General features: G+C 38.8%; 4 protein-coding genes and 1 non-coding gene across 7 annotated transcripts; 2 read left to right on the plus strand and 3 right to left on the minus strand.

Annotated features, from left to right (window-relative positions):
- The first annotated feature begins 514 nt into the window (after positions 1-514).
- Positions 515-6,153, plus strand: LOC102229838 (fat storage-inducing transmembrane protein 1-like). Of its 2 annotated transcripts, none has more exons than XM_005797128.2 (3): positions 515-3,624; positions 3,795-3,973; positions 5,414-6,153. In XM_005797128.2, the coding sequence occupies exons 2-3, from the start codon at positions 3,795-3,797 to the stop codon at positions 6,087-6,089; spliced, it is 855 nt and encodes a 284-aa protein (XP_005797185.1). In that variant the 5' UTR covers positions 515-3,624; the 3' UTR covers positions 6,090-6,153. The 2 variants fall into 2 exon arrangements, with proteins under 2 accessions (XP_005797185.1, XP_023191392.1); XM_023335624.1 differs by having other exon boundaries at positions 706-3,624; positions 3,760-3,973.
- An 885-nt stretch (positions 6,154-7,038) lies between these two features.
- LOC102233218 (tRNA selenocysteine 1-associated protein 1-like) lies at positions 7,039-13,363 on the minus strand. 2 transcript variants are annotated; one of them, XM_005797055.2, is made up of 9 exons: positions 13,199-13,363; positions 12,221-12,318; positions 11,877-11,976; positions 11,158-11,210; positions 10,369-10,497; positions 9,883-9,999; positions 8,444-8,762; positions 8,062-8,104; positions 7,039-7,916 (listed from the first exon to the last, which is right to left on the minus strand). In XM_005797055.2, exons 1-9 carry the CDS (start codon positions 13,235-13,237, stop codon positions 7,780-7,782), a joined length of 1,035 nt encoding a protein of 344 aa, XP_005797112.1. In that variant the 5' UTR covers positions 13,238-13,363; the 3' UTR covers positions 7,039-7,779. The 2 variants fall into 2 exon arrangements, with proteins under 2 accessions (XP_005797112.1, XP_014331473.1); XM_014475987.2 differs by having other exon boundaries at positions 8,062-8,107.
- A 786-nt stretch (positions 13,364-14,149) lies between these two features.
- Positions 14,150-14,221, minus strand: trnaq-cug. The gene has a single exon. It is a non-coding gene; the product is annotated as a tRNA-Gln (tRNA).
- A 471-nt stretch (positions 14,222-14,692) lies between these two features.
- Positions 14,693-17,015, plus strand: ankrd45 (ankyrin repeat domain 45). Its single transcript, XM_023335222.1, has 4 exons — positions 14,693-14,954; positions 15,225-15,323; positions 15,399-15,443; positions 15,590-17,015. The coding sequence occupies exons 1-4, from the start codon at positions 14,693-14,695 to the stop codon at positions 15,661-15,663; spliced, it is 480 nt and encodes a 159-aa protein (XP_023190990.1). The 3' UTR covers positions 15,664-17,015.
- A 667-nt stretch (positions 17,016-17,682) lies between these two features.
- Positions 17,683-24,386, minus strand: impad1 (inositol monophosphatase domain containing 1). The gene is made up of 8 exons (XM_005797056.3): positions 23,753-24,386; positions 22,698-22,770; positions 22,254-22,400; positions 21,999-22,152; positions 21,316-21,411; positions 20,965-21,126; positions 19,830-19,964; positions 17,683-19,135 (listed from the first exon to the last, which is right to left on the minus strand). The coding sequence occupies exons 1-8, from the start codon at positions 23,875-23,877 to the stop codon at positions 18,993-18,995; spliced, it is 1,035 nt and encodes a 344-aa protein (XP_005797113.1). The 5' UTR covers positions 23,878-24,386; the 3' UTR covers positions 17,683-18,992.
- Between the last annotated feature and the right edge of the window lie 1,003 nt (positions 24,387-25,389).

A 25,389-nucleotide genomic window follows, 5' to 3' on the forward strand; every position in this document is an offset into this window, starting at 1 on the left:
TGCCTGAATTACCGTGCTAGTCACGTTACCCAGCTCTGTAAATAGCATGTTTAGCATGAACACAGTAAAGCACATATTTGTCTGTCTTTTTTAAAGGGAAGAAGCACAAGGCGCTCAGCGTGGCCATCTATAGTCGTCCTTTCAGGCTTTTTGTTTGGATGATTATTAGCACAGCAGAGACAGACAGGCCAGCAGCTGTTTGGGCTGTCAGGCTAAGTTTTATGGAGGATTAGAGGTTAAATCCTACAGCTGACAGTTCCTCTGCCTGGAGGCCACACACAGACAGGCCCCGTTATGGAGCTGCCTAAAGAGAGCCAAAAGCAGAGGTGGGTGTGGAGCACTTCCTGTTTCATTTTAATTGTATAATCAACATTTCTCCCCCTGAGGATGCTTTTTTGTTCTTTCTCTCTGTGTTGTTTTTTTCTTTGCATAAAATTGACTCTGGATTTGTATATTAAATAAATCATAAACTGTCAACCTGTTTACTGATAATTATTCTATTCTTTTCATCTTTTCCTATAGGGAAATCATTGCTCACCCAGAGTCTGGTTCTATTGGAGGTATATTCAGTTTTCAAGGGAATGATTGACTTTGTACCAATAATGTTTACTGTTCATCTTTATTTGCAAGATATTTTTAATATGAACTATGTTGTAGTTGTTGTAGAGATTAGATACAAGGCAAAGGGTTGTTTATGGAAGATCATAGTAAGGTTTGACGTTTGAAATAAACTGCAAACCACAGACATTTAGAATAAATTATAATACCGCAGTTTCTCCAGGAGGTGGCAGCACTTTGCCGCAACTGTCTTGGTAGAAAAGGAAACTTTAAAAAAAAAAACAATCAAATTTGCAGACTGAAGACATTAGTAAATTATTAATTGACCATTTTAGTAACATTAATATTAATAGTCCAGCTTGTTCACCATAAATTAAATTTGTATAAGATATGCAGACTTTTTCTCATCCATATTCACTACCTTCCCTTGTTTCCCTTTCCAGCCCAGCATTTTTTTTACTATAATGTAGTCTAATCTGTAAGACTGGATTTAATTGGCTTTTTAAATTTTTTTTTTAGTAAAGTCCCTTACAATGACATTTATTGGTGCTAAACCAACTGAATTGAATTGTAGTCCATCTAAGATGCCAGCAGATGTCGACAGCAGTACAGGAACCTGTGTTGGGCCTCAATAAGAGATCATTCAGGCTGAGAATGAACAAAAAACTAATAGCTCACCTTAAGTCACACTTATTATCCACCAATAATAATCAAAGTGTCTCAGTGCAAATATGTTCTTTCTTAAAAGATATTTCAACATATTCCATGCTTCATTTTACCAGATCTTCATGTCTTTTGGCAGTTTTCATGCATGGATGTGGCTAGTGAAACACAATTTAGATGACCAAAGAGATTACGGTTAATCCCAATTAATATATGAATGTCCGTAGCCAGGAGATTAAATTTTCACACAGTTTTACATTTGAGATTTTTGTTGTTCTTCTTCTTCTTTTTATTTACTCAAGTCATCTTAGTCCGATATTAAAATTTTGATCATCTGAAACATTTAGACATGACAAAAAGGATTAAAAAGAAAATTATAAGGAGAAAATTACTTTTTCAAAGAACTGAAAGTGACTACAGTCATGCTTTAGCTCTTCATCACAAAATTTTACAGATATGTCCTTGTTCTCCTGACTGTTTTTATGTAAAAGAAACAGATTTTAACCAGAAAGATGTCGGCATGTTGTTATAAACATGATACTGAACACGATCTCAGTGTTTCGTACTGGAAAGTATCACTTTTAATTCAAATATAGTTGAGTTACAATAAAACAGCTACAAGTGTCTCTTTCTGCATGATGACCAGCTGCTCAAATGCTTTTTGGAACTAAAGAAAGGGCTTTCATTACGGGACAAAGTTAGCATGCTAACTTCCTCAGCATGCTGTCAGGAAACAGGAGAAGGTAGACATTCAACACGCAGGAAGCTGCTCCACATCTATTCCTGTCCTGGCAGCAAGAAAACAGAAGGTTATAGTGAGCATGGTGCAGCTGAGCCACACGTTTCAGAACTATGATGACAAAGAGACACTTGTAATTAACAACAGCACATCGAGGGAAACATGCAGCTCTAAAGTGTTGAGTTGTATTTTATTAACAGTGCCTTGCAGATGTATTCATGTTGTGGTGGTATGACTATAATCTTTATTATATTTGAATATAGAAAGTTATGTGAGAAATTAGAAGAAGGGAAAAGACGCATGGCTGTTAAAATGAAGAAGCTGAGGTGCAGCTGGGAATAAAGTTGCAACACTTCTGAGCTGTGCCACATATTCTCATTTGGATTTAGGGCTGGACTTTGACTAGGCCATTCTGGCACATTGATATGCAGGGTTAGGGTGATTTTTCTGCTGAGCTGTGTACAGGTTTTCTCTGAGGACTAGCATCCTGCATGTGGCTCCGTTCATCTTCCCTTCTCCAGGTGACATAGAATATTTAGTTTTTTTCTGACACGCGTAACATTTTATTTATTAATTTTTTTTTTTTTGCATTTCAGCCTAATTTGGTCTCTGAGGAGCTTTTCCTATGCTTGTAAAGTTCTCTACATTCCTTGTGTCAAAACTGGATTTCTTACAATGAAGGCACTCTTCCACAAAGGTCAGAGGTTAAGTGTGGACGACTATGCCTTTTGCTGATTATGCTCATTAGTCGATGAAATGAGGGAGAGGGAGACGTGCAGGGGAGAAAGGACGATAACCGTGAATTCTGTGTGTGATTGACAGAAACCGACTGCTGCAACAGCTGCGTATTAGAGCAGACAGTGCAAAGGTTGCTGCTATTAATACGCATAAACCTAGGAGACACTGCATGTAATTTACCACATTCGTTTAATAACTTCTTAGCTAAGCTACCATCACTGCATCGCATTATTTCTCCTTAATCCGACATTGTCAGAAATGGTCACATCTGTGCTATGTGACACATTTAGGTCTCAGGGTGTGTGTATATGTCAGACAGAGAAGATGCTGTGATGGTTTATGTTCAGCGGGCAAGGGTCAGCGTCAGAGAACAGCGGGACGGCTACAGTTACGATTGAAATAGAAAAGTATTCTGAATCTATAAAAGCAGTATGCCTGGGATGAAAACACAGAGGTACAAGAGTAACATGTTGTGCGGAAGCAAACGGGAGCAACCACAGAAAAAGCCAAACGTTCACAGGCACTCGGCTGCAGCTGAGGCCAACCACGTTGAGTCAACGGATGGGGTAAATTACATCTGAGTCAGCACTGAAGATTGCTGGAGCGAAGACCACCAGGGCCAGGTTTCACAGCGGGCAGATATCTGGAGTCTAAGGAATGCTCAAAGCCAGTTGTCACTTCGTTCACGTTGTGCAGCGGACGCCACGCACACGGATGCAGGTTCACGGCCAACAACCAGAGACGTCCGCTGTTTCCTATATGCAACCAGCAGCTTCGGATTTCCGCAGGATTGGCCGTCGAGGCGGCGAAGGATCTGATCTGGAGTTTTAAAACAGAAGCTCGCTTGGAGAAGCGGATCAAGGGGGGGAGGGAGTTCCTTTCTGCATCCTTCTGGTCATGACTTGTTGTCTCTGTTTGCAACAAAGGTAAATCAAAGCGAGCGATGGTTTACATACATTGTATAGAACAGCATTAACATTAAAATATTGCACACTGGTGAATCTGATTGGATTTACTTATGCTAAGACTGCTGCCCTCCAATGCTGACTCTCCTGTTTTAGTTTGGGCCTGGACTCAGTGCTGGTGCTGCTTTCAGATGTTCCTCAACAAGGTGCTGGTGGTCCTGACAGACCTGGCTGCCAGGTTGCTTGGTAACAAGCTGTTCAGGCAGCATTTCCACCTGCTGCTCTCAGCTGTCCTGGTGTTCGGCCCTGCGCTGAGCCTCTGGGTTTCCCATCACAGCATCTTTGCCAGAAGAAGTCACTTCCTCTACAGGTAGGGCCACTTCCTGTTTACCCCCACCAGTTGTAATGTTGTTGTTTTCAATTTTCTCTATTTGTGGTTCTCATTGTTTTTATATATTATTAATGTTGTTCTCTTCTACCACGTGACTACACCGCCTTGCCAGACATATGAATTCACATTTTACTCTTTTTCACATTTTGTCATGTTACAGCCACCTGCTTCGCTGTATTTAATCAGAATATGTGGTAGACCAACAAAAACTAGAACATCCTTCAACTACAAATACACTTGCGAGTCGTTTGGGATACGCCTACCATGCTTTGCACGTCGTCACCTTCCTAAAATAAGGGCCTAAGTTATTTTTTGCCAAAAGTGATAACTTAGGCCATCAGTTTAGGGAGGTGACAATACGTAGGGACTATTCTTCTTTGCTGAGCAGATCAAACTCAGTCAAACTTCAAGTCTTGTTACTTAGGCCCAGATTTTGACTATGCCTTAGTTTTACGCGCTCTATCTGTGTGTTGTAGGAGTTTTGCTGCTGCCTCACTAATGTTTAAAGAAACGGGTCACTGAAAAGTCTCTACAGAACTTGATGAGAGGAGATGCAATCATTTGAATCAGGAATCTCTATAGCAGGAAGACATCTAAAACATGCAGAGCAGTCAGTGCTGAGGACCAAGGTTGGGGACCATTGAAACTATGTAAGAAACATGTTATTATAGTTGAATAACACTATAATAGGTGGAGTGTATGGAGTGTGTTTACTAATTAAGTGACTTCAGAAGGCTTTTTGTTGCACGAGATTTTATTTAGGGTTATCAGATAAAAGCCGTCTGAATGCAACAATTTCAGATATTCGAAAACCGTTCATCTTTAACTTGCCCTTTTACAGTTATGTAGAAAATTATACTAGTCTTCTCAATAAAATAGACTGAAGTGTGCAGTTGTAATTTGACAAAATATACAAAGTTTAAGGCTCAGACTATTTTTACGAGCTACGAAGTTTTTATATTGCGTTTATGATAGTTTTAAATCTAAACACGTGAGAATCATCTTTTTTCCTTTTTCTTTTTTTACAGATTTATGTTAAAGTTTAAAGATCCACCAATCTACCTATTAGTTCATTAATAGTGGAATAGAAGATGACAAAAGGTTTCCACTGTGTTAAAACTGAAACACTAATGCAAGTTAAAATGGCAAGGAATGATTTGTTTCCATTAGTTACAAGTGATGCTTCTGCTTTGTTGACTCGTACTTATCTGGAAATCCAGATTCTGTGTCTTCTGCATTTTTTTTTGGAGTCTTGGGACAAAATTTTGCTCAATATGAACATTTTAAAAATGCAAAGACAATAAAGTCTGCCTGGGTCTATTTTTCAAAATAACGTGCCAATATAAACTCAGTACTGGAGACTTAGATTTTATAAAACCCTCCTACAGACACCATCTGCTCCTCCTCTCTGTCCTCCAGGTTGTTCCTGCGCTCTGGTTGGGGCTGGACGTGCGTTTTCGTCGGGTCCTTCATCTTCCTCTTCTCCTTCTCCATCCGCCGCTCCGTCCTACACTCGCTCCGTCACCTCAGCAGGCTCGCCGTGGCTGGAGGGCTCTGGCTTTGTTTCTGCACACTGCTGGATCTCCTGGAGAACACCACAGGAAGCTGCTATGAACCTCTGCCCGCTGGTCCAGAGGTCACCGGTGGGCAGCCTCTGCTGGTGCTCAAAGAGGGGGAGAGCAAGTCCGAGTGCCTGAAAGCTGGGTTGGTGTGGCGAGGTTATGAGGTTTCAGAGGACGTCTTCCTTCTGTGTCTGTGCTGCCTGCTGCTGGCAGAGGAAACGTCAGTGTTTGGTCCGTATCTGAGGCTTGGGGGCGTCTCAGACGCCCCACTGAGGATCCTCTTTTTGCTCTGTGTTCTCCTTCTTGGACTGTGGATCTTCCTGCTGCTCTGTCTCTTAGCCTACTTCCCCCTGTTCCCCACTCAGCTGCTAGGAGGGGCGCTAGGCTGCCTCAGCTGGAGGGGACTGTATCAGGGCTGGTACCGCATGGGGCCCAGCTGGTACTGCCCAGGAAGGCCTGGTCAGGGACTGCTCAACATAAAGACCAGCAGCACTGGGGCAGAAGACACACTAAACCACAATCACTACAATTAACCGATAAAAACAGATTCAACGCTTTGAGCTTAAACATTAAAAGTCTTTAAATCTTCAACAAAAATTTGCCTGGAAAGTTTCGACATTTACTTTCACTCTCTATGTGTAAACCTGTCATTACGTTGCATTGATGGTGCTTCAAACATTTTCCTTACATATGTTGCACAACTTAAATGGGATAAATTATGCAAAATTTGCATTTTGCACATTTTTTGTACTTTCATTTAGGTCTCAACTTCTTCCAAAAAGAACCCACCAAGACATGTTTATGGCAATAAGTTAATATGATTTGGTGTCCGGAAAATAAGCTGTTTGAAAAACCTTCCGATTGTTAATTTACATTTAACGGGCACCGGGTTGTTACCTACCAACCCAAGAAGATCCACCATGTTTAGTCAGCGGGTTTTACTGTTGAACAATGGCTGCTGGAAAAGACAATATTCTGCCGTCAACTTACCATCCAGAAACCACTTTGTCATTTATGCAGGAGGATCCATTTCTGCTTTTCAAGGATGAAAGTTTATACAATTGCACATCTGTTTGCAGCCATTTTCATGTGAGAGTGTAAACATTGTTTTGGGGGGCGTGGTCAGCAGCAGCTTATTTGGATATAAAGTGACAACAGACCCTAAAACAATTCTGAAAGCAGCTCAAAATAGACAGATCGGACTAAAATCTCAATATTAAAGAATTAATTTGTGCAAAATGTAATGGACATATCTGAACCTGTTCAAGTAACAGATTTATTAAAAAGACATAAATAAGTAGAAGAGAAAAAAACCCATCATGTATGTTTGGATGTCAAACAGTCAAATATTTTTGCATAGTAATTTTATAAAAGAAAAAAGCTGATAATGTTGGTGACATGACTTTGCGTTTACTTAAGATTGTGTGGTTTGGACCCCATTTAAAAAAATAACGTCTTCATAAAAACAAAAATTAACCACTCTGGTATTTAATAGTTTATTGATAAAACATCTTCAGAAAGACAATATATACAAAATATTATTCCACTATGCAGCAGAAAATAAAGGCTACCATCAGTTCAGCTGGTTCTTCACACAAACCTTACAGCTGCATCTAAAACATCTCAGAGATGCACACCATTCATCCAATCCATTTCATCTGGATGCTGAAAACATTTCCTATTCTTTTGGTAGCTCCATACCGCCACCTTCGTCCCACAATCCAGTTTAAAATTCAGCAAACCAACAGAGAGAGAAACATAAGAGTCCTTAAATAAAAACCCAAACAAAACTGATTTCTTATCTGCATAATGATCCTGGAGACAATATGAAACTGAAAGAAACATTGAGTTTGGTGAACACTGGAACCTGATGTTTGTTCCTCGTTAACATTAATAGGTGAAATACCGCCACACAACATCCTTTGAGTGCCAGTCGGCTCCAGCTCTTCTAGTTCTGCTGAACAGAGACCACCTGATCTTCACAGTATCCGTACTTCTTCACCAACTTCCCGTTTGTTACCAAAAGGCTGACAAATCTGATCCAGTCAATGTCTGTTTGCAGTGTCTGCAGAGGAAGAAGAGTGACTGAATCTACGACCAGCCTTTCTTTGTAGGACACAGAGCTCTGGCCGGCGTGTTCTAAGATGTGTTTGCTGCGACACATTTTGGACGTAAAAAAATGACTTAAAAAAAGAACTGAAGAATTGGTTGATGAAAGAGACATCAGGAAAAGGTTGGGATAGGGGAGTCAACAGAGTCCAAAGGTTCCCACCGACAGTTCATCAAAGCGTCATAAAGCTCCTCACTGTGCTGCATAAAGTCCTTGTTCCACAGCTCCACGTCACATTCAGGGATGGGCTCTGGAATAAATCCCACCAAGATCATCAGAAAAGAATTATCCGTGCTGCTTCTCTTCCATATAGGTTTAATAGACAGGTATTGTTTATGAGTTGAATCGTTTCCAGTAGAAATAATGATTATTCAAAAGCAATCAAGGATTTTTACCTTCTGTGCTGTCGTCATCAGCATCTTCAGCTTGCTCCTGGCCCTGCTGGACACAGACCCAGGATTAAAATAAAACTATTGTCACCAGACCACAAAAGAACAACTAAAAGTTTCATCAGAATTCTAAAAATACATCAATACTAATCTGAATATATCAAATTTGCAACCAGGAAAACAGATTGTGCTTTTGTTTCTTCCTTTAGCATAACTGAGCGAATGCTATTGCTACCTACAGGCATTGTTGACAGTTAGCTCCAATACGTTTATATAACTATATTGTTGTAAGTTCATCAAATTACAGCCTATGTTTTAACAGGTTTATCCGTAAAATAGTTTGCAGTCAACTAAGTTGCACCAGTTGATCACTTTGTATTTCTTTTACCTGTACAGCTCCTGTCATGTCAGTGGACATGGGAGGCATCCCCATGGGAGGTGGGGGCATCATGTGACCTGATGGGGGGTAACCATAAGCCCCATAGTTATAGTTGTAGCCGCTGTTGTAGCTGCTATTGTAGCCGCTGTTGTATCCACTGTTGTAGCCATAACCACTGCTGTTGTAGCCACTGTACTGGTCATAGCCCCCCCACTGAGGATAGTAACCGCCCTGACTTCCTGCTGCGTGGCTGCCGTAGTAACCGGACTGTGTCGGGTTGTAGCTACTGTAACTCTGAGTCTGGCCTGCTGGGTAGGTCGTCTTTTGGCTGAAAAACAACAACAACAAAAAAGTAGATTTGAAATATTGTCAATCTAAAACTGTCTGAACTGAATTATTCTGTAAAACTTAAAAATGCAGAAAGCCTTGACCTTAAGCTTTATTAATTATAGCAGTTTAAGTTTTACATTTGAATAGCTCCAGGTCAGTTCACCCCTGAGTATGTCAGTACTCGGGGGTCAGTTTGTCAGTATGTAGCACTTATTTCAAGCCAACAAATTACAATTTTATCTGTGAACAAACTATTTTCTGGTTAAACTATTAATTAATGAATTCAAGGCAAAATATTAAATCCTAAAATTATAATCTGGTCATAATTGACACCCCAGAGTTTTAACTACTTTCATAACCCTAAAATACATCTACAAAATTACAATTAAATGTTTTAATTCGATGTATTTAAAAAAAAAGAAGAAAAAAGTATGACATAAATTTCTAAAATGAATATTGATATTTTTGTTTTTAAAATATCCTTTTTTTTCTCAATAACTCTTCATTTTGTAAGGCAACACTGTCTAACTAAAACTAGTACATCAAAAACAACAATATTTACAATACAGACTTCAAATAAACAGCTAGCATTAGCTAACCAAATATTGACACAAAATGAAGAACCTGGACCTCAACATCTAAAAAAGTACTGATTGTTTTGCACAGAAATAATTGCAGTTGATCTGACTCCCTTCTGATTCTAACAGTCTGCAGGAAAGGATAAAAAATAAATCTATACACAAAGACCAAATTGATATCATAGGGTTACTACACGTGTTTCACTTAAGACATTTCCTGAGCTCAGCTTTGCAGAGCTCCCAGGCCTGCATCTTAAAATATTTAAGATTCAAGTTAGAAATCTTGAGGAAATATTTCTACCCAGGACATTTAAATTTGTAATCTGTAAAAACAAGAAACTGGAAAGAAAAATTAGGAGGCCAAAGGACAGAATGAAAAGGACAACAAGTAGGAAACAAACAAAAAATGGAGCTTGACATGAGGGTTTAAGGCTGGAGGGATGTAAGGAAAAACTGAAAACGCCTCTATAGCAGATAAATTAATTTCACATTCCTCTTCCAAGCTTGCTTTCTGTTTTGTGCTTGCTTGTTGCGTCGTACCTTTTTGCCACAGCGATGCTGAGCCTCAGGGTTTTCCCCCCCAGCATGGTTCCCTGGCACTCCTCTATCGCCGCCTTCTGTTCGCTCTCGTCACCAAACTTGACGAAGCCGTAGCCTCTGAAAAACCAGACCAAAGTTACGCCTCCTCTGCCCACCGGTTTGTGCCACATACTTGCCATGTATTAGCCACTTATGAGAAACAGAATATAATGGGTATTATTATGGTAGAACTGAAACTTGCTGTTTTACTTTTAACATGAGGTAGCATCACTTGAATTGTGAGTTGCTCTTGCTTAGCCTATATGGGGAAAACAATAGTTTTAGCATAAGACGGCAAGAAAACATTTCTTCAGCCTTTTTCGAAAACAGATGAAGATGCACTGGTGGTCAACGTCCAAAGCACTGCTATCCGAGTAACCAAGTTTAATAATAAAGCACAAAAAAAATTCATTAACAAATTAAAAACGCACAGAGTGATTGACGTACTTTGAATAGCCGTACTGGTCGGTGACTACTTTGGCTCCTTTGCAGGAAGGGTACTTCTTAAAGACCTGATGCAGCTGAAAGTCATCCACTTCAGAGGCCAAGTCTCCCACAAACACTGAGAACTCCGGCCTGAAAGAGCAAAAAGGAAAAAATAAAGAAATAATTAAAATGTCTATTTGTGCACACATACTGGTGTGAGGAAGCACAAAGGACTTAGTGATTTATTCTAAACAATACTGTCAAGTAGCAAAATGTAGCTTCATGTTTGACAAATAAGCTGAGCTCAGGTTATATGTTTATGAGTGAACTATGAGAATGTTCTTAGTTTTAGAATAGCAGCTAAATTAATGAGGTGAATGGTCTGAATTACCTAGACAAAGACACACCCAGAAAGCAAGAAGGAAACCAAGTAGCTGAATTTAATCTTGATCATCCACGACAGTAGAACAGACAATTTAAAACCATAATCTTTTTCTGATCAGTAAACGCACCACAACTAACATAGACTAAAACAGATCTTGTGACCTATGTTTATGATGTCATTAGTGCTACATTACTTGTGTCCAGCCAACTTGCGCGATGTGTGCAAACACTAAGTTTGGACGTTGGAACTATTTTGGGAATGAGGCTCATCCTAAAGCCCTGGGAGAAGCTACTGTAACAACTGTTACAGTTGTTACAGATGCAACTGTGTTACATCTGAAGAAATGTAGAAGTATTACACAGACAGAAGGTGTGAAAGCGACCTCTAAAGGAAGGTAAAGGTATGATACACAAGTCAGATCTTACCCTGCTTCTGGACGTTTCCCATATGTGGCATAATTTAGCTTAAACTTCCTGGGCTGCAAGTGTGAAAAAAAAAAAAAAGAACACAGACATTAAGGCAACCTCAAACACCAAAGACGTGTAGTATAGCACTGATAATGCTGGAAACAAAAAGTGGCATTATTATTGTTATTTAGATTTACATACCTCCACCACCCAGACCAGCCTTTAGCCCCTTCCTCAGTTAGTTCCTACCAGAGACTCTATGAACAGGGCAGCCCATAGCTTGGCCGGCCCACTGGGCCAACAGTACTTCAAACCAAGCAGTGCCAAGCAGCTCATAGCTCATAATGTCACGTCACACACCACATGAAACCGGCATCTTCAGGATGGGAACATTTGTTGCTTTACAGCAACAGGTCTTATTGTCCAGCATTTGTCACATAAAGCCACATAGACTATTAAAATGACACAGGTACTAGCGGGTTAAACTGATCAGAGATATTCAAATGTTCTACTACTATACAGGTGTGCATTCATAAAACAAAGTACATCCGAGGCGGGCAGAGCTCCACTATCCACAATAAAAGAGTTAAGCACTGAAAAGGCCCAAATCTAACGCTGAGAAAAGGAAGATGGCAAGAAACTGTCAATATATTGATATCAATAGAGAAACATTTATTTCTGGTACGAGAGCTACTGAGGAAAATGTGAATATTTTGCTGCTAAATCAAACAGCTTACCGGGTTTGATCCTGGGACCAGTTTTCCGTTGAGTCTTTGTACGCAGCGGTCGACGCTCGCTTCATCTGCCAGCTCCACAAAACAGTAACCCGCAGAGCCACTGCGGAAAGACAGAAAACGAAATGAAAAAAGTGAAGCAAAAGGAAGGCAAGTGGATAAAAGAAAGGAAACGTTTGTTTTTACAGGCGGATGAAGCCGCTATGGGGAAGGAGCAAATGTGTAGCTGAGAATAAGTTAAGAACAAGTTAACTTGATATTCAACAAAAAGGTCAAAAAACTGATTGCTAATTTAAAGGCTTTAACAACAAAATCATGTCTGATCAGTAGTGTACTGTATCTCCTACCCTGTTATCCTGTGAGTGATGATCTTGACTCCCAACGGTGACTCTCCCATACCACTAAAGGCCTGCTTGACAAAGTTCTCATCCATATATGGGTCCAACTAGAAATAAATAAAAGAGGTAACTATATTACTGTCAAATAAAAATGTATGACTCGGGATAAGGTTGCGTGACATTTAGAAACAATCTTTACCAAATATTACTAAATAAAACGTTGCGGCTTTCAACAGGCTTTATTATTGTACATGTCAACAATCTGTAATCACTTGCATGATTTAAGCATGAATGCAGAAAAAGTTTCACAAAGTTTTGCAAAACTTCCAATCCCTAGTATAGATAACAATGCATTGGCATGTTTTTAGCCAAGGAAGGGAAAAATAAATGAATAAAGCACAGTTAATAAAGTAAGTCATTACTGTCATGAAGACACTAAACAGTAAGTAGCTCCTGTCCCTACTTTGTGTAAAAACAACAAAGAAGCATCAGTGAACAAAGTATTCATAGTCCTAAAGTTAGTCACTCATGTAATTTTGTTAATTTTATCGTACAGACTGTTCATTAAAAAACAAGACATTTAAATTTGCTGCAACTACTTTTGACTTGAATAGTTCCACTTGGATAAAAGACGATACTTCACTCTACTAATAAACTATTTTCGGCCCCTCCAGAGTTATGAGATCTTTAACGCCTTAGGCTGCAGTTCTACATGTCAGACTTGTTAACTGTTAGCTTGTATTCAGCTAACGCTTCCTGCGGCATGACAAAGCGCTTATCCACAAGTTAAATATATTCACACTTTTATTAAACCGAACTTTTAGATAATTTAGGTTACCATTTAGTTCTAGAGAGGAGTTTTGAGTCATACATACTAAGCACTTCGGCGGAGGCATATCAGTCTTCATGGTTCGTCAAAGCTAACCAAGCTAGCTATATGCGCGGCTAAACTAACGTTGGTAAATAAAACCAAAGATTAGGACTTACGTCACCCATCCACAGGCTGTTTTGCCTGTTAAACATCATTGAAAGTATTACCGACGTGACACTGTAGAAGAAACTGTTGAGCGAAAACAGACAAAGTCCTCACTGCAGAAATTTGCGACCCACACGTCGACTGACTGTTTGTTTCCCTTAGAGGAGCGAAGGTTGCACGGTGCTTCCGGTAGGAAGTTGTAGAACTAAATTTCAAAATAAAATGAAACTCACAAACTTTCATAGCAAATTACTAACTAAATAGCTCAGACACTAATATAAAAAAGGCGAGTAAACGGGTTTCAAAAATATTAATAATGAATCAGTTTCTTTTTATATATAAATATATGTTATGTAACTAATATAAGTAACATTTGTTTATTTGGATCCTCATTAGCCATTGCCGAAACAATGGCTACTTTTTCCTTGGATCCACATCATTAAAAAAAAAAGAAAAGATTTGTTACAAGATCAGATAGGCGCAATTATGAGCCATACCGCAGAAAAAGTCAGGTTTTGCGTTGAGCTAAACTTGAGCTAACCACTGAGTCTGTAATCTATTTAACAAGGAAGAATTAAATATTATTTTGTAGATTACTGTCACAGGAAAATGTTATCGTTATTGAAATATTTATGGAACGTTAACAGAGAATGTTTGGTCAAATATTAAAATAATCAATTAAAATAATTTTTTGACAAATTAATTCATTTTTAACGTTTATTTTATTTATTTATTTATTTATGGAAAATAATATAATTTAAATAAAAACAGGAGTAAATTACAGCTTATCTTTGTGATCCTTGAAACTCAGAAGGTTAAATAGATTAGAGGAGAAACAGGAGTATTAGGTCGGTTTACTTTAGTAGACTGACTTTTAAACTCTGAATTTGATCAATCATAGAAAGTGCAATAACATAATTAACACAATTTTAAAAGCTACTTTTGTTTATTTTTAAATAAGAAGGTCCCACCGAGATTTGAACTCGGATCGCTGGATTCAGAGTCCAGAGTGCTAACCATTACACCATGGAACCACACGCTGTCACTGACATGCGCTTCATGTTAGAGTTAAGGATGCGTTCAAGTACTTCTGAAGTTGTGGGAATGTGGCCTGGTGTTACGTTGATTCATATATTCAAACGTTTCCGCGTCGAAAAGCGGCGACCGCACAGAGGATAAAACTACTAACGAGTAAAATTCATGTGGAGGCCAGTAAAGAAGAGTCAAAAATCATACTTTGCTTTTACTTTTCCACAAAGAGGCACAATTTAAAGAGAAAGTAGCAAAATACAATGCAAACCAGGTTGATAATATAAAACTCTCACAGCTGGAAAAAAAATGCAGGTTATGTGCGTAAAAGTTATGGGGTTCCCCATTTGTTTTGTTTTCTTGTTTTTACAAACAAATATAAGAAAAACAACAACAATAAAATAATCAAAACGCATCACCTTCTGTGTGGTAACTTATGAATGGCCTTTAATGCAGCACCAACTGACGCGGTAACCATGGCATCTGCCATTCTCGGGACAGCAATGACATCAATACAGGACGAAATATTCAACAGCGTCCTCTCAGGAGACGTAGAAGACTTGCAGCAGGTTCTGGAAAGTTACGATGCTGCCGAAGAGTCAGAGGAGATCAATTTGTTTGGAAAAGTGGACGAGATGGGAAGAAATGCCCTTTTGGTCGCTTCCATGCTCGGAAAGAGCAGCGTTGTCCGTGAACTGGTGAAACATGGCGCCAAGTTGGACGAGCAAACCGTCAGAGGTGAGAGGGAATGAACTGGATCACGCTCTGGGGTCTATTATTTCACTTTAAACCAACAATATGCTTCAGTTTAGTGCAGAGCATAAACCAGATACCGAAAACACAGGTACAAGTTTGAATTCTTTGGCAGGATTGACCTTTATACATTTAATATTGTACGGATAAGCCACCACCTTGTTATACTGCCGAGTTATTTTTTAGGATATACATCACTGCATCTTGCTGCTTGTTGGGGCCATCTGGACACAGTGCAGACTCTGCTTGAACTAGGAGCTGACTTAAAGGCCAAGACCTTCAGAGAGGAGACACCTCTGGACCTGGCCAAGAGATACTCCCAGACAGACTGCGTTGACCATCTCACACAGGCTGGTGTGTGAGATCTACCTCAGCAATGTAGATTATATTGAGTGGAAATGACTTTAAATGATGTTTATCCCTGTCCAGAAAAGGAACTGGAAGATCTTATCGCTGCCGCAAATGATCCTACAGGTATTGTATTTATGTCAGTATCACAATACTTATTCATGTCCAGATTGTGCTTCAGGTTTATAACTTTTTAATGTATTCTGATTAATTATTTTTAATATTTTAATCTCTTCTGTAATGTTTCCTGTTTTTTTTTATTTTTTTAACAGGCACAAAGGAGACTGATGCAGCAAGTCACCTCACCCCAAGATTAAAGCAAAGGAAAAGCACAGCTAAACGCTAAGTTTAGCTCCTAATTTTAAGAACATTAATTATAAACACAGTAAAATATTGGCATCTATCCGTCCATTGTCTATACCTGCTTGCCCCTGCATAGTCACAGTGGGAGCTCCTAGCTCCAGTGGTCATTGGGTAAGAGGCGGAGTACACCCTGGACAGGCTGTCAGTCCATCACAGAGCAATACAGAAGAAACAGCGCAGGGACATTTTAGAGAGAGCAACTAATCTAACAGTCGTGTTTGTGGACTGTGGGAGAAAGCTTGAGTACCATGAGTACACACACATGCATGTAAATATATAAACAAGATTTTTACTAAAATATTTGCTTTGAACACACTTTAAAACAGCAAAGAAAAATGTGATTACAGTTAAGAGTGCCTTTCATAATTATTCATCCACATTCAAGTTTGTCCCATTTTACCCACAAACTTTATTGTTGTACTTAAAAAAAACATATGGTTTTCTTTAAAAAAAAAAAAAAGTAAAAAAAAATCTGGAAAGTGTAGCAAACTTCTCTTGAGCCGATTTGTGTGAACATGACTGTTTAAATCTGGATAAGAGACATTTAACAAAAAGAAATCAGAGTAGACAGCTCTTCCTTTCATGCACACAGTTTATTGGAAATTCACAGAAGCAAAATGAATTACTCATGGAAACTGTACATACCGTTTACCAAATGAGAAAAAAAAAAAGTCAGACCAAAAACCAGTCTACAGTCTTTTTTAAAACCATAGGGTTGTCATTCACACTTTTACTTTATTTTAAGTTCAGGAACACATTAAAAGCCTGCATGATTTTTATATCTAGCTTTCATGCTGCTTAAAAGCAAAATAGTCAGCTCAAGCAGATTTGCAGGTTGATTTTTTTTTTATGTCATTTCTGTGGTTAATGTAAAATTTTACCATATTATTGGAAGGAATAGAAGACACTATTGACAGAGATGAATTGTATTTACTTCAGCAGTAACTAAAGGTTGTTCTACTTTAGCTGATCAAAAAACCCCTTCATGTGCTCTGTATCGCTTCTACTTTGGCTTTTGCATTCTTTCAATGTGTAAATCACCCAACTTTAAAGAGAGCAAGTGAAACACAGGCAGAGAGGTAGACACAAAGATGTGAGATTCCTATAAACCCAGTAGCCATGCAAAAAACAAACCGAAAATGAGCACAGCTACTAAATCCCCCAAATCACATTAAAAACGACAGAAGTAGTGAACACCAGAAAATGTCTCTCCAACACCTTCCAGATATCCAACTACAACATGATGCAACTCCCAGTGTCTGGTTGGTAGGACTACTTGGAAAAAGACACAGAGGTACAGGTGGTGCTCCTTTGAGTAGTCCACGCTCACGGCTACAGATGGTCCACATGTTGTATGTCTGCGTTCAGAGGTTGTTTCAGTTCTACGTTGTACTCTGCAACATCGCAACCTAGTAACAAAATCCCCAACTTGAAATTGTGGCGGCTTGATTGGAGGCTTAAACGTGTGCAGCCTTAAGGAAAGCCGAGCAGCAGTCTTCAGAGGTCAGGTATTCCAAACACTGATCTGTTTTGTTTTTCCACATTTATAAATGTATGGATTTTAAAAGATCTTTTTCATATCTAAAGTAGTACTCCCAAGCACGTCACAACACAGTGATGTGAAAAAGTGTTTCTTAAAGTACACATGCACGAGAGTCGCAAAGGGGTGTATCCAAAGTCACACCCCAAACAGTGTCCATGTCATTTTCACAGCAACTGATGGCGGCGAGCATTGCTGTCTGCATTACTGATGTAGCTTACAGCGGCAATGTGGTTTTGTCCAAGCAAAGGCACTGGAAACATAAAACTGAAACTCAAGCGTAACAGCTCTGACTTTGCCATGTTTTTATGTAATAGCCAACCCACTCCAGATCGTTCCTCACCTCTATCGACAAGTTGTCAAGCCTCGTCAACCAGTGGCAGACGAAACCGCTTCAATATTTAATTTCTGACCTAAACGGAGTTTAATCTACACATCAACACAAATGCTATCAAAACAAGGTAAACATGAAAAGATCCTTTAATAAATGTACCTTCGATCTCTGCTGGTATTTTTCGACTGAACACAAAAAGTCAAAAGTGACTCAGGTACGACCGACACAGTGCTGAAAGACAAACAGTAGTCAAAGGAAACAGGGATTCATCAAGACCAAAAATCCAAACCATGCATGCACACTTCAGAGTTTTGAAGCCACTTGTAGGCAGAAATGAGGACGTACTAATTTCTCTTTCCAACTAGGATCTGGTTTCTCTTACTGAAAAATCTTTCTGACTTTGACAAGTCTATTGCGTGGTTTCCAAGGTTTCTAAATCGAGAACCATCAAAACAAACTGTTTGGACTGGAGAAGTGCTGGGGCTAGGTAAAGGACTACTTCACTTCTTTTGCTGAATGAATTTTGAATAGATAAGTAAAAAGTACCAATTTTAAGCATTTATTGTTGCACAAATTCTGGTTATTAAAAGTGTTGAATTATTAAGTTCAACATCAAATTCCTTCTTGTGTTATCACTGCCACTCCAACAACTTTTGTTAGTTATTTTTTGCTTTAATAAAAGTTTTTAAACTGATTTGCTCAATTATCTGATAAACATGGAACCCTCAACACAAATCTGGTCGATCAGCTTCTCTCTTGGCCACAATATGAGACCTCTACTCATAATTAACTTATTCTCAATTAATCCATCTTAATATAATGTTAATAAAAGATAAAGGATTTAAATAAAATAATAAAAGGATTTCTTAACACAATAACCCATAATTTTACTCAAAATCAAAAAAGTTTTATTAGTTGCAGAGATGGGCTAATGTCTGATGCTCTCTGAAACATTCCTCTCTAAATTAGTGTTATGCTCTTTTGAAATATGAAAAAAAAATAAAGGCATCTACGATGGTGGAAGCAGATGCCAAACTCCAGAGTTTCTCCTGCAATGTTCAGCTGTACGCTCCAGAGATTTTCACATTAAAGTTTCCCTGTTCTCCTGTGAAGGTAAAAGGAGGAGACATGGAAGGGTCCATTGTTTTCCTACAATTCCTTGTGAGCATGCGGTTTCACATAAGATGGATGAATGATGCATGTAGCTGTGGAGGAGTGTGAATCAAGAACCATTGTGGTAACCATGCTGGTCACAATCCTGTTCAGTGGGCCAGGTTTGTGTAGACAGCAAATCCCCGCCCAGCTTTCAAAAAAAAAAAAAAGAAAAGAAAAAAGTAACATGAACGTCTGACCATGAACGTTTGATGTTTAATCATCTCTTCTTCATGTAAGTCTCAGCACAACATGCTGGAGCTGCCAATGGTTCTGTGGTTGTCTTTCAGTGCTTTGAAAGGTCCCAGTTTGGAAGTTTGGCCAGTATGTTCTTATGATCCACTTCAACACTGGCCACCAGTCCTCCTTCGTTCAAAGGAGTTCCACTGAAGTCGATGTTCTCCCCTTTCAGAGTGGTCATGTGGCCTCCTGTAAAGGAGATTAATGGTTATTAGACAGATAAGTGGAGAGTCTAAAGAGTCTGATATGGAATTTCACCCATATCAGAATTGTGAAGAAAAGACAAACGAGTTACATCAGCCAATGCGTTTCTGTTCTTTGTCAGTGTTCAAAAATATAACAAACTGGTTCATTTGTAAATTAATTGTGCGTTAGAATAAATCGGGTTCATATTCCAAACACAGGATATTTGACATTGGGTCAGGGAAATGTATTGCACGACTTATGATACATACAAAGATGCTAGCTAGCAAGGATATATTAGCAGCTAGTTAGCGGTAGCCTCAACCATTTCAGAATGCAATGAAGATGTCCGAGTGCGACTCAAACAAGTCCCGCAAGGAAATAGAACAAACCATAGGACATAAGAGATTAAACAAGCCTGTCAAGACAACATTTAAACTAAGATTAACATATTAAAGGCCAACTTGCATTTAAAAAATAAATAAATTTAAGACATTTTAAGGCCTTACATGTAGATACATGAATTCAAGACTTGCTAAGGATGCGGGTACACCCTGGATACATTCCCTACTGGGAAGAAATTTGAAACTAGAGCTTTCAGAGGGTTTAAGCATCTCATCCCTCTCAGTTGAAGCCACTGGTAATAATATAAAGAAGGTCTAAAAGTTTGTGGAAAAAAAAGAAATAGCTATGTTCTAACCAAGTGCGTTCAGTAGTGCGGCACCAGCGCAGATGTCCCATTTCTTAATGACGGTGATGTGGATGTAAACATCTGCTTCATCTATAGGCTCTGTTTGTCCTGAATGCATCTTCAACAGCGATAGCACCTTGTATCCTGTTAGACAAAAAAAACATACAACACTGTGGCTGAAATTCCTGGTAGCCTGTCTATTTAAAGAACCTTCTTAACACAAACTGCTGCTGTTTGCTTAAGGATTATAAAGAAAAATGACAATTCAATAAACCTACTTTAATCCAATTATTTGAGAAAGGCAGAAACTGTTTATATTGTGAGGAAAGACAAATGATACTGAATCAACACACTACACTAAGCCATACGTCCTTGAGTTGGTGACAGTGGCTCTCAGAAGTCTACACAACCTGTTTAAATAATTTGTTTTTCAAATTTAAAACTCAGAAAATGTTTTTTTTTATTATTATTATTATTTGGGTTTTTACTGGCCGCATTGGCCACACCTGGAGGATATGCTGCGAAACTGCTGATTCTGTGAAAACAATTGTGCACCAGACACATGATGAATAATTAAAGTATCTATGTTTGCAGTTACATGAGTGCTTTTTAAAGCATGCCCAAGTGATTCATTAGCAGCCGTAGCAATACTTCAAGACCACATTAAATTGTGAAAAGAGTGTGAATTTGGAGATTGAAAAACAGCAGCCTCATCATTTCCAAGTCCACTTCTGAATTTGTTTACATTGTCCAATCCAGGTAAACAGTGGACATTAAAAAATGTTTGACTTTGCACAAGACATACGAGTAGTCAATGATGCCTCCTACTTGCACCATATTAGCTTACTCTTTTTCCCACGAAAACACAAAAGTTTTCCAAGGCTTATTTACATCTTTTTGCATATTTAAACAAAAGTGTTTCTGGTGATTCCCCCTGTGCACTCAATAGCACATTTACTGGAATCTCCAAAGAAGATATGCTTCAATACATGCATACTTCTTTTTCTAGTTCAACTAATGCCAGCCTTTAGTAGACAATCAACACAAATCTTGTGCAATAGGCTCCTGGTCATCGCAGCAGCAGGCAATGTGTTTCATGTTCCTTAAATGCCAACATGAAAAGGACAAAGAATTATCTGCTCACCTGCGCCACCTGCTGGGATTATTGTTGTGCTGTTTCCAAAAGCAGAGTGAAGAAAGTTTTTTACTTCTCCAGAATGTGACCGTGACACAATCACTTTTGGCGAGTTGAGGTTGTAGGACGATCTGTGCTCCATGTTTGTTCCCTGACCTACCATCGCCCAGGCTAAGGAGGCAATAATAGAGGCAGAAGCGGGGTAGAGAAAGAGAACAAGTACATATATTTGCATTTTTTTTCTAGCATAAAGACACTTGAGATTACAATAAGGCTTTTTAAAAATAAGAAAATACATCCAAAGGGCGTACTTAGTCAAAGGTAGGGATAAAACATCTCTTCACGGATGCCCCAACTTACCAGTAAACCCTGTAAATGGCTGGTGTATGACACCAATGACTGGTTTACCCTCTAAAGCAACACACACCATAGTGGTCACATATTTCACCAATTTCTCTGTGGAAAGATAAAAAGTTACAGGGTAAGAGAGAAGACAGGCATTTGTGTCCAGTGTATCTGTTGCTGTAAGACTTGCTGCAACATTAGCATTAAAAATGCAACACTTGGGATAAATGAGCAAACTACTACTAATATATAATAATAATAACAATAATAATAATACATTTGAGACATTTTGTGCCGCTCTAATCACAAATAATTAGAATGACTCCAAGATAATATACCAGTACTCAAAATTAATTAACAGAAACAATATAAAGAAAGGCCTGAAGCACTTTTATGGTGCAGCAACATCAAATGTTTCATCTTTGACAAACTGATTTTTCCAGGTAGGGAGTATTTCTGAATAGAAATTATTTTTCTGAAACTATTAGAGTGACAGTGCTGGTTGTTCTCAGACGCTGAAAAGCAAACTCTAGAACCAGTTCTACACAAGCATCTTATCCAACACAGCTGGGGGAAAAAAAGGAGTATATGGGGTCATCGGACGACTCCACTGTTTTCCAAATACAAGCAAAACAAGGGATGATGAGGTAATAACGTTGGATTTGAATGAAATCCCAGAAATTGTGGTGCCGACCCACCTGTGTATTCTTGAGTAGCATCCAATGGATCAATCCACACAGTGATGCTATCAGCAGAAACCTCCCTGCCTTTCTCCAGCTTCAGGATGCCATCAGGTATGTTCCTGCTCCAGGATACCGAATCTGGTTTGCTGTCACTTTCCTCGCTGTATACCTAAATACAAAAACATTTGGGCATAATCACTTGGATATGGATATTTTCATTTCAACCACACACAACATCAAAGCATAGTTTATGATTATACATTTGCTCACAGTGATTTCAGGAAATGTGTTCTTTATTAGGTTATACATCTTCCGGTGCGACTGCAGGTCCCCCATAGTCAGAAGCTCTTTAGCTCCCTCCTTTGTTTCTCCCTTTGACTTCTCGTTGAGTGTGTTTTCTTTGCGTACTCTTTTCACCTAGACAGAAAGGAGCTACATGTTCAACCAGCAGATACAGCATAAAGAGAGAAATCAAAACGGAGTTAGGCGTCTAGATGTTGGGATTAGAAAAAAAAAAGCAAGGCCAGTGGCAGCAGTGAGAGGAAGCCAGAGAGAACCCACAAATACACAGGGGAAGCCTTTTAAATCATTATCACTGATAATGTAATTAATATCAGGTACATTTAAACAGTTATTACAGTCTAGCTCCACTTGCATATAAAATGTTTCGACACAGTAGTCCATACGCAATATGAAGAAAAGGTTTGTCTTTACCTCTTCCCCACCCAGCTGTGCAGCCTCCACAGAGACGGCTAACAGGTCTCTCAGGTCCACCTTTTTCCTCTGCCTGCAGACACAAGAACACAGAAGAAAGGTTAATATCTGAATTTTTTTTTTAAAAGCTGTTTTAAAAGAAGATAATTGAAAATGTAATGTTTTGAAGCAGCAACGAAAACAATCTTTTTGAAATCAGTCCATCTCTTAGTACTCAGAAAAAAACTGAAACTATTTAAAAGTACAAAACAAAGACCACATTCACACCTGCCAGGTGCAGAGTCACTGTCAATTAAAGTGTGACACACTGTCCTGTCGACTGAAGTCTCTTCAACAAATGTAGCAAATGTCTGACAAGCAGGACTGCAGTCGGATAGACTAAAGTGATCTTGGAATGAGTTTGCATGTTCTCCCTGTGCATCTGGGTATTCCGGCTTCCTCCCACAGTCCAAAAACATGACTGTCGGGCAAACTGCTCTCTCTAAATTCTCCTTAGGGGTGAGTGTGTGTGTGCACGGTTGTTTGTCCTGTCTGTCTCTGTGTTGCCCTGTGACAGACTGGCAACATGTCCAGGGTGTAGCCCCCCTCTCGCCCAAAACGTTTGCTGGAGATAGGCACCAGCACCCCTTCCAACCCCACTAGGGACAAGGGTGTTAAAAATGGATGGATGGGTATATATAGATCTATATATCTATCTATATAGATCTATATACAGTACAGACCAAAAGTTTGGACACACCTTCTCATTGAATTCAATTGGAAAGTGTGTCCAAACACACACACACATATATATATATATATTCCCAAGTATCTATGTTTGCAAGCATCCAGACAGGTTTGATTAAGCAAAAAACACCAGTTTTGATATGTTGAAATCAGCGACATTAGGTAATACCTCAAAGAGAAAAGAAATAGAGAAGTAGAAAAGGCTCAAGCAGACAGGACCTTCCCACTTTAGATTCAAATTATACATCATAACATCCGATGGACTTGCAATAAGAATTGAATGAAAGATAATGTTACCTTACTGTACATAAAGAAAAAAATAATCTAACCTGAAATAGGACAGGTGGTTGGAGAAGACCCCGGCATACAGGTGGTAGATGACACCGACTCCCAGCAGGCAAAACACCGCCATACCGAGCGGTGACAACCGGATACCCATCGGAGCCATTGTCATTGGACGTCACTCTGACGGTTTTCAACTAAATAAACGTGGGAACCAAAGAGAAGAGATAAAAGAGAAGAGATGCCCTCCGAGTTTATCGGTGAATATAGCTGACGTGGCTGACCAGCACAAACACCGAGAAGTCCCGAAGAGCTTCAGCTTCACAGCCGTTGTGTGGCTTTGAGGCAAATATCTCCGGATACACACAAAGAAATGTCCCTAACACGATAATGAGAATGCTTAAAAAAAAAAGAAACTCTACCACCAACACAGGGTAATGTATACGAGCCGACTAGCCGTTCAGCATCGTCTGACCCTGGAAATGCGCCGAGTAACACAACGTCTCCGTCCGAAACGACATTCCGTTTCTTGGACGCAATTAAATGCAATTAAACGTCGCCGTCAACTAGCAGAAACAAGCCACGACGTCACTGCTCTCGAAGCGGAAAAAGAACAATCACATCTCTGTTCAATCATTTTTTTTTTTTCCTGAGCTACGGTCAAATACCCCGACACTTCCTGTTCCGGGTTGCCGTCGTCATAGAAACCGGAAATGTCTCCGTGCTGTACGTGAGAAAAACTACAGAAAACTACGAAACTACGCAACCGAATGAAATGACACTTCCTAGTGGTATCCGACATGTAATATATAAAACTTAAGGATACAAAAATAAAAACTAAGCAAACAATATGCAAGATACATACAGTGCCAATAAATACTATTCACTCTTGAATGTTTTACCTTTTTTATTGCTTTTGCAATTTAATCATGAACAACAAAACGTTTTCTTTTTCTTTCAAAGAACAAACAAAAATCCATTCAAATGTGAAATATAAAACTGATTTCTCCCTCTCAAAAAAAGACAAATGTAATATAAATAAACTAATATAAATAAATCAAAAATATTCTCTATCTGTAATGTGACTGACCTAATTCAACAGAGGTCCAGCCAACTGGTACTAGTAGTCTTAAAACGAGTGAAAAGAAGATTATCTGAGTGTAGTGACTGTGTCTCCAGTTACAATCAGTATTCTTGGCTACCATTACAGCATAATTGCACACCAAGCAAATTAGAGAAAAATGTTATGAAAAGGATTTTTCATTATTTGGAGAAAAAAATAATTAGTTTCAGATTTGGTGTTAAAGTCTTTTTGGAAATTTATTTTATCAAAAAAAAAAGTTGATCATGATTGGTTTGTAAAAGCAATAAAAGCATAAACATCCAATGTTATACTCTTATACGCCCTGTATATCTCTACACTGCAATTCTCTCTTTTTTTAATAAAGTCAGGTTGTGATTATATGCAAGTAAGCTTATATTGTTTCAGAGCAGAGTAACAGACTACTCACACTGTAAGGTAATCGTGTTAATGAGAGTATAAGTTATTAGGAACTTTACTCTTAAAAAAGTCTTTTTGGACTGGAATTACTCATGTATCTTTAACTCTTTGATCCCAAGAGTCTCTTGTACTTTAAAAAACAAACACTCTCACTGTCCCAATTAGGCATGTTGAATGCTATTT

Source organism: Xiphophorus maculatus, chromosome 6, assembly GCF_002775205.1.
Source record: "Xiphophorus maculatus strain JP 163 A chromosome 6, X_maculatus-5.0-male, whole genome shotgun sequence".
NCBI lineage: Eukaryota > Metazoa > Chordata > Actinopteri > Cyprinodontiformes > Poeciliidae > Xiphophorus > Xiphophorus maculatus.